Below are 14,176 nucleotides of genomic sequence, written 5' to 3'. Positions count from 1 at the left end.
AGCTCATTTTTGAGATCTTGCACCTGTTTGAGAAGCTCTTCCTGGAAAGCCTCCATTTTCTGCAGCCTAGTATCGACATCACATTGTGTGCCGGTTGATTCGATGCCCTCTCCATTCTCATCCGTCTCCTCATCTGCCTTGAGGGACCCCCTCGCACTGCTTGCTTCCCCGTCTTTCTCGCCATGTATTGCACGGCTTATTGCAAATACTAAAATACTATAATAATGCTACCACTGATGCAAATACTATAATACTATATCAATGCAGAGCGCGTACCTTTTAGCAAAGACCGATACGCACAGGATCCAAATCCTCAAAATGTCGCAAAGCAACTCTCACCACTGTTTCAAAAACAATCAATGCCGCGGAGACCGAAGGTATGACACGCTCTTGCACGCGCTCAACCACGCGGAAACCCTCTCACTTTCCTACCAAAACACGCACAGTAAAACCACTAATAGCTATTTGTCTTGCCACTTCCAAGCTACCATTTAAAGACTACAAACACTCAACGTCCCACCCGGCTGCACGTGTTGGAGCACGCGGCACGAAAGGACGCTTTAACCATCCTGCAAAACAAATGTACACGAAGCACACCCGTGCACCCTAAATACGAGAGACAAAAAAGGAAAACCACCCAATTACTATTTAAAGGCAAAAAATCAGCAAATAAAAAACAGAAGCAAGCTCAAAGCATGCACAAAAACTTGATTTCGTCGCCGCCACGGAGCCTCGAAAAGCACGTCCATTCGCCACAATATCCAAACCAACAAGACCCAAAATGGTGTTAACAAACAAAATGGTGCTAAAAAGCGCCCTCTGTCCTGAACTGGGTAGTACGGTAGTACCAAGCTCGGTCGTCTGCTTCGGAAAGCACGTTTACAATATGGAGCCGCCACTTTCGGTTTTGTTGTACCGCGGCTTGCAGCGAATATCGGGCGCCGAATATTTTTTTCAGGGGTGGCACGCTGCGTAAAGGCAATAAATTATGCAACGCCGAATACGCGTACGCCGTTCAATAAATAAGCGGCAAAGTTTTAGCGCGGTGTCAGTCGCAAGTGAAGAGAGTCGCGTACGAAGTTGAACTTCAGATAAGGTTTGCACGCTGATAGATTCAGACGCACAAACGCGAGGAAATGCTTGCTATAAATGAATTCACAGCAGCGATAAGCAGACATCATGTGTACGGAACTGCTCGAGCGCACGACGGCACGCGACGGTACGCGCCGCGACGGCAGCGGTCTTTCGACATGCCGCGAAACGGCGGGCCTCCTGCAATTTTTGTTGGCTGCATCCCGCTAGACAAGTAGTTATGCCTGCACTCTAGGAGCGGCCATCTGTCCCTTTAGCAACTGATAAATAACTGATGCAATGCATATGAGCTCGCAGTAACGTACGTGCAAATCGCGCTGCAGCGCGAGGTCGTGCGCTGCTCGCTTGATGTATCTTTTAATGACAGCGCTCGAACATCGATGTGCTGCAATCAATACTACCTTGCTGCGCTGCCTCAACGTGCTGGCTTGAGATAAAGGATGGGCACATTTAACTCTCTAACCTGTGCTGCCTGTAGTGGAGCAGTGAATTGTCACCGAATCAGCCCCACCATTTCTGCTCGTTTGCACACACCTAGTCACTTCACCACTTCGTACCGGTCGAATCGTTAATTGTCGCTGTGGCCGGGTCTCGAATCGTCAGTCACAAGCCATGCCTGCTGCTATGTCGGTCTGCTGTCGGGACTGTTCGTGCAAAAGACCGAATTTTAGAACGCAGATAATCAAGCAGTCTTCAAGACAGGCGAAGCAGTCAGCATGGCGCGAAGTTTCGCTTACTGTTAGGGTTGGCGTCTGACACCACGTGGCGAAAGGAATTTCATCCGACCATCTTCGTCGAAATGAGGCGTGACTTCTCCTGCGATGGTTGGCGTCCCGCACTTCGTGCACAAAGAACTTTCTCTCACCCGACCTTCTTCCACCAAGCCTCGTCGAAATGAAGCGTGACTTCCTAATTCGCCATGACCGTTTCGAGTGTCTACCTGTCTGCCGGAAGCCCCGCAGTGTACAGGCATCTTGTGTGTGTGTGTGTATTGTGTGTGTGTGTGTGCGTGCGAGTTTAGAGAGGCCCTTTCCTCGAATTGGATCTAGAAGAGAACTTCCACGAACCCGCAACGCACAGAAGAGGCGGACAGGCGTCTACAATTCCAGAAGGCGGGACGACTTCTTCCTTTCAGCAGACTCGGTATGACCAGAGGAGGAGGGGCCCTTTCTGTGCCGGTCACGTGACATCGACGGAAGCAAGATCCCGCCCACGATTGTAGAGAGCCTATTTAAGGGGCTCCGAAATGTACTTTTAAATACTTCATGCTCTTCTCATTTTCTTTCATCTACCTTTGAATCAACCGTGCAAGTTTCGCACTAGAAATCGTCTCACCCTTGCTTGGTCGCCATGGTCTACCGGATGCCTGCAGCCCGCCGACAACGCCACGCTACCCAATAAGTAACGTCGGTCGAGCTTCGATAGGCAAGCGCCGCTACTTCTCGGCAGCAGTACGATACGCTACCCTGGAGTACGCAACATTACCCAGCGCGACGAACTGCAGCTATCCAGCGCGCCCGACGCTCCGCTTCGTGAGGCCTTGAAGGAAAACGGTAGAATCTGATGTTAGGATTCAGGCCTTGTTTTTCGCAGCCCACGACGAAGAAGTAACGACGGTGACGCTTTTTCGAGGCTGAGCTAGGTCTCTCCGGATCGGCGTCGCCATTGCAATTCCTTCTGCTTCCAGCATTACGTCCCACGGCACACAGAGAGTCCGTTTTCGTTAAACTATAGGCTGCGACGAGCTCGCAGCGTGGTCGGCGTGGTCTGTGAGAAGTAACGAGCTTTTTGGCACTCGCCACAGGGCAGTAAAAAGCGCGAATCGACGCAAAACTCGGGCTAGAAAGGTGCTTCGCCACAGCCAGGGCTCAATGCTACCCAAGCTGGTACTGGTACTACCCAGATAACGTTTCGCACGCCGCCACCAGGCGCCGCTACTATACCTCAAACTATATATATAGGCTGGCGATGCAGGCGGTGAAATTAAAAATGAAGTCATGAGTAAAAAGTAATAGAATCCTCGGAGAACTTCAGAACGGATTCAGAAGTGGTAGGCGCTTAGATGATAGCCTGTTCGTGCTTACCCAGTGCATAGAAATAGCTAAGGCGGAAAATAGACCTCTGTATTTAGCCTTCGTGGACATAAGCGGTGCATACGACAACGTGAACAGGGAACTCCTGTGGAACATATTAAAAGATGAAGGTATCGGTCATGAGGTAATTGATTTTCTATAGGAAATATATCAAGAAAATAATGTTGAAATAACATGGGAAGGAATTAAGAGTACAACTGTCGAGGTATACAAATGATTAAGGCAAGGTTGTCCTCTATCACCGCTGCTGTTCATGCTTTATATGATAAGTATGGAAAGAAGGTTACAACGAAGCAATCTAGGGTATAATCTGTCGTGCAGATTAGGTGGAAAGGTTGTTGAGCAACGACTACCGGGTTTAATGTATGCGGACGATATTGTACTGTTAGCAGATAGCCAGGAAGATTTGCAAACTCTGGTTAATTACTGTGGAGACGAAGGAGACAGCTTAGGCTTTGGTTTTAGTGCAGCTAAGTCCGGTGGGATGTTTTTCAACGATACAACTGATCAGGAGCTTACAATACAAGGCCATGAAATACCCCGAGTGGCCGAATACAAATATCGCGGGTTATGGATAAACAAAGGGCAGATGTACACGGAAAAGCACGAACAGTATCTCATAGCAAAAGGGCGAAGAGATGCCGGGATAATGAAACATAGGGCATTGTGGGGGTACAACAGGTATGAGGTACTGAGGGGTATTTGGAAGGGAGTAATGGTGCCGGGGCTTACTTTCGGGAATGCGGTCCTGTGTTTAAGGGCAGAGGTTCAGTCGAGACTAGAAGTAAATCAGAGAGCTGTGGGAAGATTAGCACTAGGTGCCCACGGGAAAACCACGAACGAAGCAGTACAGGGGGATATGGGCTGGGCATCGTTCGAAGCACGGGAAGCTCAGAGTAAAATCCTATACGAAAAACGTCTGAAGAAATTGTACGATAACAGGTGGGTAGCTAAGGTATTTAAATACCTATACAGAAAGAGCGTTGACTCACAATGGCGGAAAAGAACTAGGAAGCTAATCAGTAAGTATGCCAGACACGAGGACGAAGAAAGACAGAGCATTAAACGACAGGTTAAAAACGCGGAAGGTAAAAATTGGATAAATTCAATGGAAAAGAAGCATAGTGTGGAACTATATCGATACTGGAAACAGCAGATCAGGAAGGAAGCGTTTTATGATAACTCAAGAGGCAGTGCCCTACTCTATGAAGCTAGGTCAGGATGTCTTAGAACGCGGAGCTATAAAAAGAAATTTAACGAAGAAGAAGACACATGTACTGTGTGTGGTAAATATGTAGAAACAATGGAACACCTCATACTAAAATGTGATGGTATCAATCCCGATGTCGATGCGGCCACAGTCACGCTTCCTGAGGCCCTAGGGTTCAGAGATAACAATAGTCATGTGAATAAATATGCGGTGGAAATTAGCAAAAGGCGATTGGAGGATTGGTGGCTCAAAAGCAGAGAGGTGACATAAGGTTAAAAGGGTAGGAAGACGTATCTAAAGAAAATCGCGAATTTTAATAACACACAACACAGGTAAACAAAAATAAAAGACAAAATAAAAAACTGAGCATGGTGGCAACTGCCATCACCCCGTTTCAAAGGGGACGCTCCTACCTTCCATCCATCCATCCATCCTCCAGCGCAAGACGCCCATGGGGAACCAGCGCTGGAGTTTTCACGGCGCCTGCAGCGCCGCCCTGGCGGTCAGAACGTGCACAATGCAGCCTCCCCCGCGGACGAAAATTGCGTTGCGCGCCCTTAAAGTCGAAGGAAAACAAAAGGGCGCCGACGATACTGTTGCGTATACAAGTGCCACAACTAAGTCGGGATGAGGGAGGATGTATCCTTCTGCGTCTTTCCATCTAAACCCTACGAACAAGAACGGAGGCGGCGTTGGATCCAAGCAGTCAGCCGAGCGGAGTAAGCTCCCGTTTTGTCGCCCTGTCAAGCGGTGTCGGGCTGGTTTCTATATCAAATTTCGCGTGCATCCTTGGTTTATTCGATAGTGAAGACGGTCAGCCATGGCAGACAGTACCAAACAGCAGAATCTGCTGTCGGTATTTCGTCGGAAACAAAATTAGCAATAGCATGCACCATCCGGCATATGTACCATTTTTCCTTCGCAATGCCACCGCACCAAGTGAACGATACGAAAGGTAAAAATTATCCATTCATTGCCAAGAATTATGTGGGAGGGAAGCTGCCTTGTAATACGAGTTGTATGCGCATAGTGCCGGCGCACGCGCGACTAAGCCACCTATGTGTTTATAAAAATGCGCATGCGGACGAGGACTCGACGCTGAGATGCATCCGGCAAATTAATGTAATTAGTGCTAAATGTAGCCAGGATTGTTACGGATCAAGCAGCCGAGCACTCAAACCTTTGCTTGCGCGAGTCAGCTGATGCGACAAAGCTTTTTTCTCCATTGACTGCTGTGGCGAAGTAACACCAGAATTTTTTATGTCTAGCCAGAGAAATATGGAATATCTTCAGGCCAACTAATACTTACGAAACCATAGCGCAGCACGACCGGAGCCATAACTGCTAGATTTGCGAGGCAGGCAGCCACGCAAGCATGGCATCGATACACGACGCAACCGTTAAAGAAACACACGTGCTCGCCGCGACGCACTGTGAAAAATGTATAAAGCTTAAAAAGCTTCTTTCGTCATTTCTTCACTTGATGGCGCTAGCTTCTTTACAAAAACTCCACTTGAAGCGGCGCGAAAACGGAAACATACGAACTATAATACGGCTGCGTATGTGTGTGTCGTCTGGTTGTGTGGCTGGAATATGCCGCGTTTCGTCGCCAGGGCGGCGTGTAACGCACTCTTTTCGACGCGCCGCCTATCCAGCGCTGGTTCCCTATAGCTGTCTGCTAAATTGCTACCGCAATGGATGCTTCGCTTTTCGGGCAAAACTACGACTTTTTTTGGAAGCCGTTTTTACATAATAGACCAGGGCGATTCCAAAGCACCTAATGCTTAACTTTCTAGTATAATGTAAAACTATTCCAATCTGTCTTTATTCCAAATCCGCCACTAGCCCTTCGTGATAGGTCAAAATGACTCGGGCCTTGCCCATACGGACATTAAAACAGATTGGAATAGTTCTACGTTATCGGCCCCTGGGGTCAGACGACCGCCCGCTGAACCCTCCGCAGCGCACGCCTCCATATAGTTGGTTCACAGAGCTCTCGGCCTACTTTTCGTTGTTTTGTGCCTCAGCTAGGGAGCACCGCGGCGCTCGGCCCGGCTCACCCGTATTCTAATACACACTAAATGCAGCCGCCCTGGCCGTGCCGACAGCATCGACGACAGCCGGGAGTGGCCACGCGCGCACCGGCCACTTGCCTGAAGCGCCTAAAAGACTAGTGTTATAAGCGCGACATTACGAGAAACTGTGCGGGAGGCGCCGTCGCGTGGAATGTGAACGGCTGCACCCTTTTACGGAGAACGAATCCACACGATGTTCGCGGCCACTGCCGGAGCAACCACGCCGAAGCCGTTCTGGCGCAGGGTGGCGCAATTTCGGTCAACTCCCCTCCTCGTGACTCTACTTGCAAATATCTTGGCGTTTAATTTTTGTACTAATCTTGCCTGGAGCTCTCACATCGAGAAGATATGCGCTAAAGCTAACAGAACTTTAGGGTTTTTGCATCGTCATGTGCACATTTCATCATATGCCATCCGTCAACAGGCCTACCAAACATTTGTACGCCCTCAACTTGAATGTACTTCATCGATCTGGTCTCCTCGTCGACAATACCTAATAGTTAAATTGGAATCCATCCAAAATCGTGCTGCCCGCTTTATAACTTCTAATTACAGTCGCCAATCTAGCATTACCCAGATGTTCCCCTTCCAGACTTGGATTCCTGCCGCTCTGTTACCCTTCCATGCTTCTTCCATAAATACTACTATAGCTCATGGTCCAGCCGTTTGTCGCTTGAAATTCCTTCTCGCACATCTACTCGACTTTATAACCATCTCAGCTTCAGGCGCATTTTTGGCCGCACAGTCATTTAATAACTCTGCATTACCGCGCGCCATCGCACTATGAATAGCCTTCCAAATAATGTTGTTTCATTAAAAGATCCTGCCAAATTTCGTGATCTTTTGGAACTTCATATGTTTGCTTGACTATGTTGTACGACTTTGTACTGTATTCGTCCTTGTATCGTTTTGTGACTGTTTTGCATTGTACTCCCTTGACTTTGTGTGCATCTTTTCCAATGTTTACCAGTGTTCCTTTTTTTCCAATGTATAAATTTATTTGTTTCTCCTACTATGTAGTTCCCTTTCTTGCCTTAAATATTTGTCATTTTTCTGTAACCCCCCCTACCCAATACTCCTCCGAGCCTGTAGGGTAAACTGAACAAAAAATTAAAATTAGATAAAGAACATTCTGTGTTTGGCTCAAGAATTTTCGTTTGTATCAAATGGCACAACAGGGGCAGGAGTCCCACCCCTGATATTATGCAACATAAAGATATGCATAATGGCACAGAAAAATATTCAAGGAATGACCATACCAAACAGTAACTTGAAATACAATTCTGAAGTAAGCCATGCATGTCGTAATAATGTGAAAATGGCACAATTTACATGGAAAAAGTTTTTCTGCATCCTTTAACAGTTACATCTGCGAACCCTGCTGTGTGTTACGGCAAGCATACAAAAAAATTTGTACAACTATAAAAATACAACTATTTGATATCAGAGCCACAAGGGGGCAAACTAAGCACCATGTATGATCACCATACTCTGAACACTTCACACTAACTTGACTGTCAAGATAAAGGAACTTACCTAACATTTACCTGCGGAAGTGTAAGTAGCGCGACACATTTTCATAGCAAGTTCAAGGTAGATTCAGTGATAAAATTATTTTGGGTTAAAAGGAATACTGTAATTATTAACAGAAAAGTCCGCAGCACAAAATGCACAACACAAAGGATGGAAGAGGAAAATGTTGTCAGCTAACAGCAAATATTGTGTAATTGCAGTGTATTTCAATGGCAGAGAAGTTGGTATGCAACTATACCCCTGTCACACTGGGAGTTTTAATGTAATTCAAATCGACTGGCATTCAGTGCAATGAATGTCATTCGCCCACAGAGGTGCTACACTCGAAAAATTAATGTCATTCGGTGGTGATATTAATGGCGAACATTCCGAAAAAACGTGGCGACTAAAGTAGAACAAGGTAGGTATGAAGTGCTTGCATAAGTGCATATAAAGTGCTTGCTGATGTCTGATTAACCAAAACGTGCAGCCAGGCGCCCCGAGTGTTTACAATATTGCTGATGAACAGAGTGGCGGCGGCATGGGCGGCAGCCAGATGTTGTTGAGCTGGAGAGTAACAACATTTTCTGACAGCCTGCCGTACAGATTTTGTCTCTTCTTAAGTAACAAGTCCATTAAAACACGAAAAAGTTATTATTTCTTTACGAATACAGCTTTCAATTTGCAAACGCTCTGTCCTGTTTTGCTTTGTTTCTAGGGTTGAGTGTACACATTCGCTCAAGTGCGAAGGCGAATGAGTTTCTCGAACTCATTCAATTGCGGAAGTCATTCGCTGCTAATGATATTAAATATCGCTGTGTAGCAGCCGAATAATGTCATTTGATGCTAATGCCATTCGATTCGAATGACATTAAAATGCCCAGTGTGACAGGGGTATTATTAGGAACAGTCTCTCACTTTATCAACACCCAATGTACTGACATTAAGGTAAGGTACGAAGTTTTCATGCTGTTTTGACCGTTTGCTTTAGTGATTCATGGTTGTTTACAGCTTGCAATGTAAAGCATCACCGCTAATATATAGGACAGTGACAATCCACATAACTTGCATTTGCGTGTAAACCAAGCAACGAAGAAACTGAGAGCAACGGGCTTACTATTGAGCAGTGAAACTGCTCCAAATAGAAAAACGGCTTTCTACATCCGCACCTGTTGACACTATGTATTTGCTTGGGCATCCTTGCAGAAAGTGCAAGTGTTAGATTAGATTGAATGCTACCACTCATCAAAACCATAGTGAGTGCATTTTATTCCACACATCTTTGCTATAGGTTGCATGGCTGGCTATGAACAATGTTGTCTACATATGCTTTTTGACATTCTCCAGCACAATTCAGCAGAATGTTAACTCCTTTGTTTCAAATTTACTTTTCTCAATTCATTATTTGAAAGTTTCAAATAGTTTCACAGTCCATGCTTACAATTTGGAATCACTTGGTGCCCCCATCAGCCAAATGCTGACAAGAAATTGTGCTGCTAACTTTGCTGTTAATGCTAACAGCAATGTGAACATTGTTTTTCACTGTTACTGCATCAAGTGGGTGCCTCGAATTATTCTCAGAAGCACAACCTTTTTAGGTAATGAGGTCCAAACTATTTTTTTCCCTTCGGCACAAGGCACAATAGCTTTTTTATTCACCAGTGTTGAATGAATTTTTTCCACAAGGTGGGGCTGAAGCACACATGCACACTTCATAGGCACTTTTGAGTAACCTTGGTGTTGATAAGAACAAGGAAGCCATGGCAAAACACATTGCCCCCCCCCCCCTCTTTTTTACACATCCTATCACAAAAATATCACAAAGCTTCCATCATCACAGTCGGAGGTATATGCCCTTCTGAGACATGAACGAGGAAAGTTGAAGATGGAGCAATTTCCCAACCAGAAGAGTTCAAGAGGCCCAAGGGTAAGCAAGCTCCTTCTGCAATATGACTAGTCTTGTACAGAGATGTGCTTCTCGTCAACACCAGCGGACTTCCCCCTTGACTTCACGATGCGTATAAATGAAGAGCACTTTGTTCCAGTTACTAATGAGGCACAAGAGAGAAAGTTGGTCACTTCTGCTTGTCCTTAGGCCTTTGGTGGGTGCACTTGGCATTCACCGACACCAGTTCGCCAGCCCTTGGCCCAGTGATGAATATGCCAGTAAGTGCATTGCCGTAGACGCACCCAGTGTCAAGTCCCGTACAGTGGCGCCACTTCTGGAGCTTGCGCTTGGCATCATGGCCAAAAATGACATGATGTGGCCCATTCCACACTTGGCCCCAGGGCTCAGCATGTTCTTCATCCTTACAGGTGGCCTTGATGCCGCCTTTCTCCCAGAAATCGTCAATAATGACATTTCGCATGGTGACCATGTCCATCAGTGATGTGCTTAGTCCCTGGTCAGGAACAAGACCAGCATGCACAATGACAGTGTTGAGGCTTGGCATAAGCAAAGTGTAGGGAAGCTGCTCAAGGAAGCGGACTTGGCACATTGTGAGCTGTTTAATCCAATTATTCTCTGCAGGGAGAGCATACATTGGGTTGCGTGAGGCGTAGTACTCCCGAAGCACCACCTAGGTGGGAGATAAAGGGAATGGAATGTTGTATGGCAAGATAAAATTTTCAGCTAAATGCAATGGTAGCCAGCACCAGTGGCTTTTTTTTTTTTCATTCTTAAAGCATCTGCGTGAAAAACAGGCACAGTCCCCTATACACCTGCAAGCATTTGTAGTGCTACTTGTATACAGTATTTACTACAGAACATTGCGGCACTACATATTAGTGGAAGAAATTGTAGAATATACCCCAATATACCTCCTCTGCCAATCAGCCAACTCAATTCCGAGCAAAACATGTGTCCTGTACAGATGCACCATAATACATGCTCTAAGTAAAAACCTGATGTGACCAGTCTCCATCAGGAGTGGGCATTGTCTAAACTTTGAAACCCAAATACAGTGAAATTTTGATACAATGAAAATGGATATAGTTCATTATTGGATATAAAAAGTAAAGCTAAGCAAATCTGACATTTATGTCTAACAATGTAATTTATATATAATTAATATATATATATATATATATATATATATATATATATATATATATATATATATATATATATATATATATATATATATATATATATGCTAATAAATGATGTCTGATGTAACAAAGGTACTTTCGTGTCGTATGTAACTTTCTGGCTGTAATTGAAAATTTTTAATTGATTAATCAGATTTGTGGATATGCAAACATGAGCTAAAATAACAACAAACATGGTGATTTATGTAGATAAATTTTGCAGCAAGAACAAACCATGCTACCTGAATTGATCGTTTCCTGTCAGCAACACTTTGTGAGAGCGAATATATCAAGCATATTAAGTTCCCACGAATATCATCAATGGTCCAGCTTTCAAAGCAAAGAAGCCTGCTGTAATACTGCACCTCTTCAGCACAGCTTGCCCGATTGCTATTAAGCGACAGAACACCCTAGTTCTGTTGCTTAATAACAGTCAGGCAAGCTGCACTGAAGAGATGCTGGCGTGGCATGGGAGTTTTGCTCTGCGGCCCTAAGTGTAGCAAGCATGGGTGGCTTCTGTCTTGAGAAACCCTGAGGCACAGCCTTAGAAGACACATTAAAGTCCAATTTGCTGCCCTCTTGCTTGCTGCTCCGCCAAGTGGAGTGCTGAGCAAGGGTCTGCACTGATGCCTGCCTTATTTTTCTTGTGACATCAACGTGACATCAAAGTGCATAATGCGTACAGACTAGGACTGGGCAAATCATAAATAACTTTGTGGTTAAGGAATTAATGCTTTAATCGTAATTAAGTTTTCTTCTTGTGATTAATTAAACCACAAGAAAACTTAATTATGATTAAAGCATTAATTGATTAACCACAAAGTTATTTATCATTTGCCCAGTCCTAGTCCGTATGCATTCTGCACTTTAAATTGAGCCAGATAAGCCAAACACAAACTGAGCTGATACATGGCATTATAGAATTATGCAAAGCATCATGATAGAGCAGCCATATCACAGAAACACTGATTTACCTTCGGTTCAATTTACACAAGGGCACATGATCAGCAGCAATATGCTACACCAGCTGAAATATGCTAGCACTGAGCAATGCCACCACAAAACTTGAGCCTCAAACACAGATATAGGAATGGGAGAATTTTTTGGCAACGATTTTGAGTAATAGTTACCTTTCATACATTTCAAGAGAAGCTGATAATCAAGAGGCTTTTAATATGACTCGCCTACCTTCAATGATGATGACAAAATGTATGAAAATGATGGAGCTTTGGCTTGCTTTTCAAGATGGATGGAAGATAGGATTAAGTACATATGGAAAAAAGAGGGTGCTCTCAGTGATAGCATCTACAACCAGCGTAGGAGCCCCGATTCCCTGGCAAAACGCAAGAGAAAGGTCATGGCTGCATGATGTTCCTCTCGACTAAAGTGCCTGCACACTGCTCTTGTCCACCGATGAAGGGACTTTTCTCGCAACCAAGCGGCAGCTGAATCCACTCCCTACAGCCCGCTATCTCTTCCTGTTGAAGGTGTTTTGTGCAAGTCATAGTTAAACTATTATTTATACTTAGTTGCCATAAAACGGTACAATGTTGGGAATGCTACTATGTATGGCAGAGCAATTACCAGGGTCAATCAAGCACACATAAATATACGACCAAGTTATTTTCACTGAAGAGCTGCTGCCCAGGGTATTGTTGCTTGTGTTTAAACACGAGAGAAAGATTTTATTTGAAATGTGCCATACCGTAGCACTTGAGAATGCAGGGCCTACTATATGACTTGAACAAATTAAAATTTTTCCCCTACTGCCCTGTACAGCAGGTCTTGTGAGAACATCTTGTCCACATCTTATGTCAGTTTACATCCTCACTGAAGTCTGCGAAGAACCTATCCGGCGCACGAAACGACGAGGCATGCTCGAATGTGCAATGTTAGAACACTGCTCGGAATTAAACATGCTTGAAAATGACGTGAGGCAGCGCTCTATTTGCACCGATTCGTCCGTTTGACAGGGACATTGTGCCTGAATCATCGAGCTAATTGCCAGCGCAAACACAAACGCGCACAGACACACACAAAAGCAAGTTGCAACAACGCTGTGTTGCACGAGACGACGTACCTCGTCGTGATTGCCACGGACGGAGTGACAAGACGAACGGTGGTTGATAAGAAACTCGAGAACATCTTCGCTTCTGGGTCCCTTGTTGACAAGATCGCCAACGAACAACTTGAGTGTGTCCTTCTCCCTGGCTTTAGCAACGGCAAGGAGATCCATGAGCTCCTCATAACAACCATGCACGTCGCCGACGACAAAGACTTGCTTAAAAGACTCAATGTACTCTGGTGTGAGAGTTTTGTGGATCTCGGGAGGCAAGGGAAAACCGAATGGGTGCTTGCGGCTCACTGGTTCGCGTAAGTAGGACCTCGCCGTGTACACGAGCACGGATAATAACGCTCCCATTCTTGAATGGCTTCTCGGCGAATTTCTGAAGAAACCGCTCATTCACTGATGACGATCACAAAGCTTACATGCCATGCGATTTACACAATCTCACATGCGCACTGTTACCTTGCTGCTACGCTGGTACTACGCCCGAGAACATGCGGGCTCATGCATGGAATGGCTCATGCACAACCACGTACCAAGACATGCGCTCCAGTAATTTTAAACGGCCTGCCCAGTGGCGTCAAAACCGGAGTTCAAAGGAGGTGTTTACTTAGAGGGCACCACTTTTCTGGTTGACTACAAGCATAGAGTTTCTAAATAAATAGCCTAGAGGGAAATGTGGCGCTAGTGTCTACGGGGGTTCTCATGAGCGTTGCCTAGAGTACAGTGTACTAGAATAATTGCTTTTAGTTCACTGTACCTATAAGAGTGTACTATATAGAGTGTACTAGAATACGGTTGAGTGGAACGAGCGGCTGGGCGGCGCATGCTTTGCAGTGAAGCGCGCGACGACGAAGAATACTATAGCGGCGCTGCGATCGACGCGCCTTTGGAACTGCTGGCGATTCTGCTCGGCGGGGTCGTTCGTAGTGCTTCGCGCGCTACTAGGGTGGCTATATATATAGCGCTACTGCTTGCGATCGAACCTCCCAAAATGGTGTTTATAATTGGATATGACATGTATTTATGCCTTAGG

General features: G+C 45.4%; 1 protein-coding gene across 1 annotated transcript; it reads right to left on the bottom strand.

The window, feature by feature from the left end:
* Nucleotides 1-7,797: 7,797 nt before the first annotated feature.
* Nucleotides 7,798-13,734, bottom strand: LOC126548207 (serine/threonine-protein phosphatase 1-like). The gene is made up of 2 exons (XM_050196354.3): nt 13,153-13,734; nt 7,798-10,561 (listed from the first exon to the last, which is right to left on the bottom strand). Exons 1-2 carry the CDS (start codon nt 13,534-13,536, stop codon nt 10,058-10,060), a joined length of 888 nt encoding a protein of 295 aa, XP_050052311.1. The 5' UTR covers nt 13,537-13,734; the 3' UTR covers nt 7,798-10,057.
* Nucleotides 13,735-14,176: the final 442 nt, after the last annotated feature.

This window comes from Dermacentor andersoni, chromosome 1 (assembly GCF_023375885.2).
Source record: "Dermacentor andersoni chromosome 1, qqDerAnde1_hic_scaffold, whole genome shotgun sequence".
Taxonomy (NCBI): domain Eukaryota; kingdom Metazoa; phylum Arthropoda; class Arachnida; order Ixodida; family Ixodidae; genus Dermacentor; species Dermacentor andersoni.
Note: the sequence above shows the minus strand (reverse complement) of the source record. Positions and strands in the feature narration are given on the sequence as shown.

Excerpts from the sequence above, each read along its gene's own strand:
- LOC126548207 (XM_050196354.3), bottom strand. The coding sequence starts at position 13,536 with ATGAGCGGTTTCTTCAGAAATTCGCCGAGAAGCCATTCAAGAATGGGA. Across the intron at positions 10,562-13,152 it reads TCCGTGGCAATCACGACGAG|GTGGTGCTTCGGGAGTACTA; the intron begins GTACGTCGTCTC and ends TCTCCCACCTAG.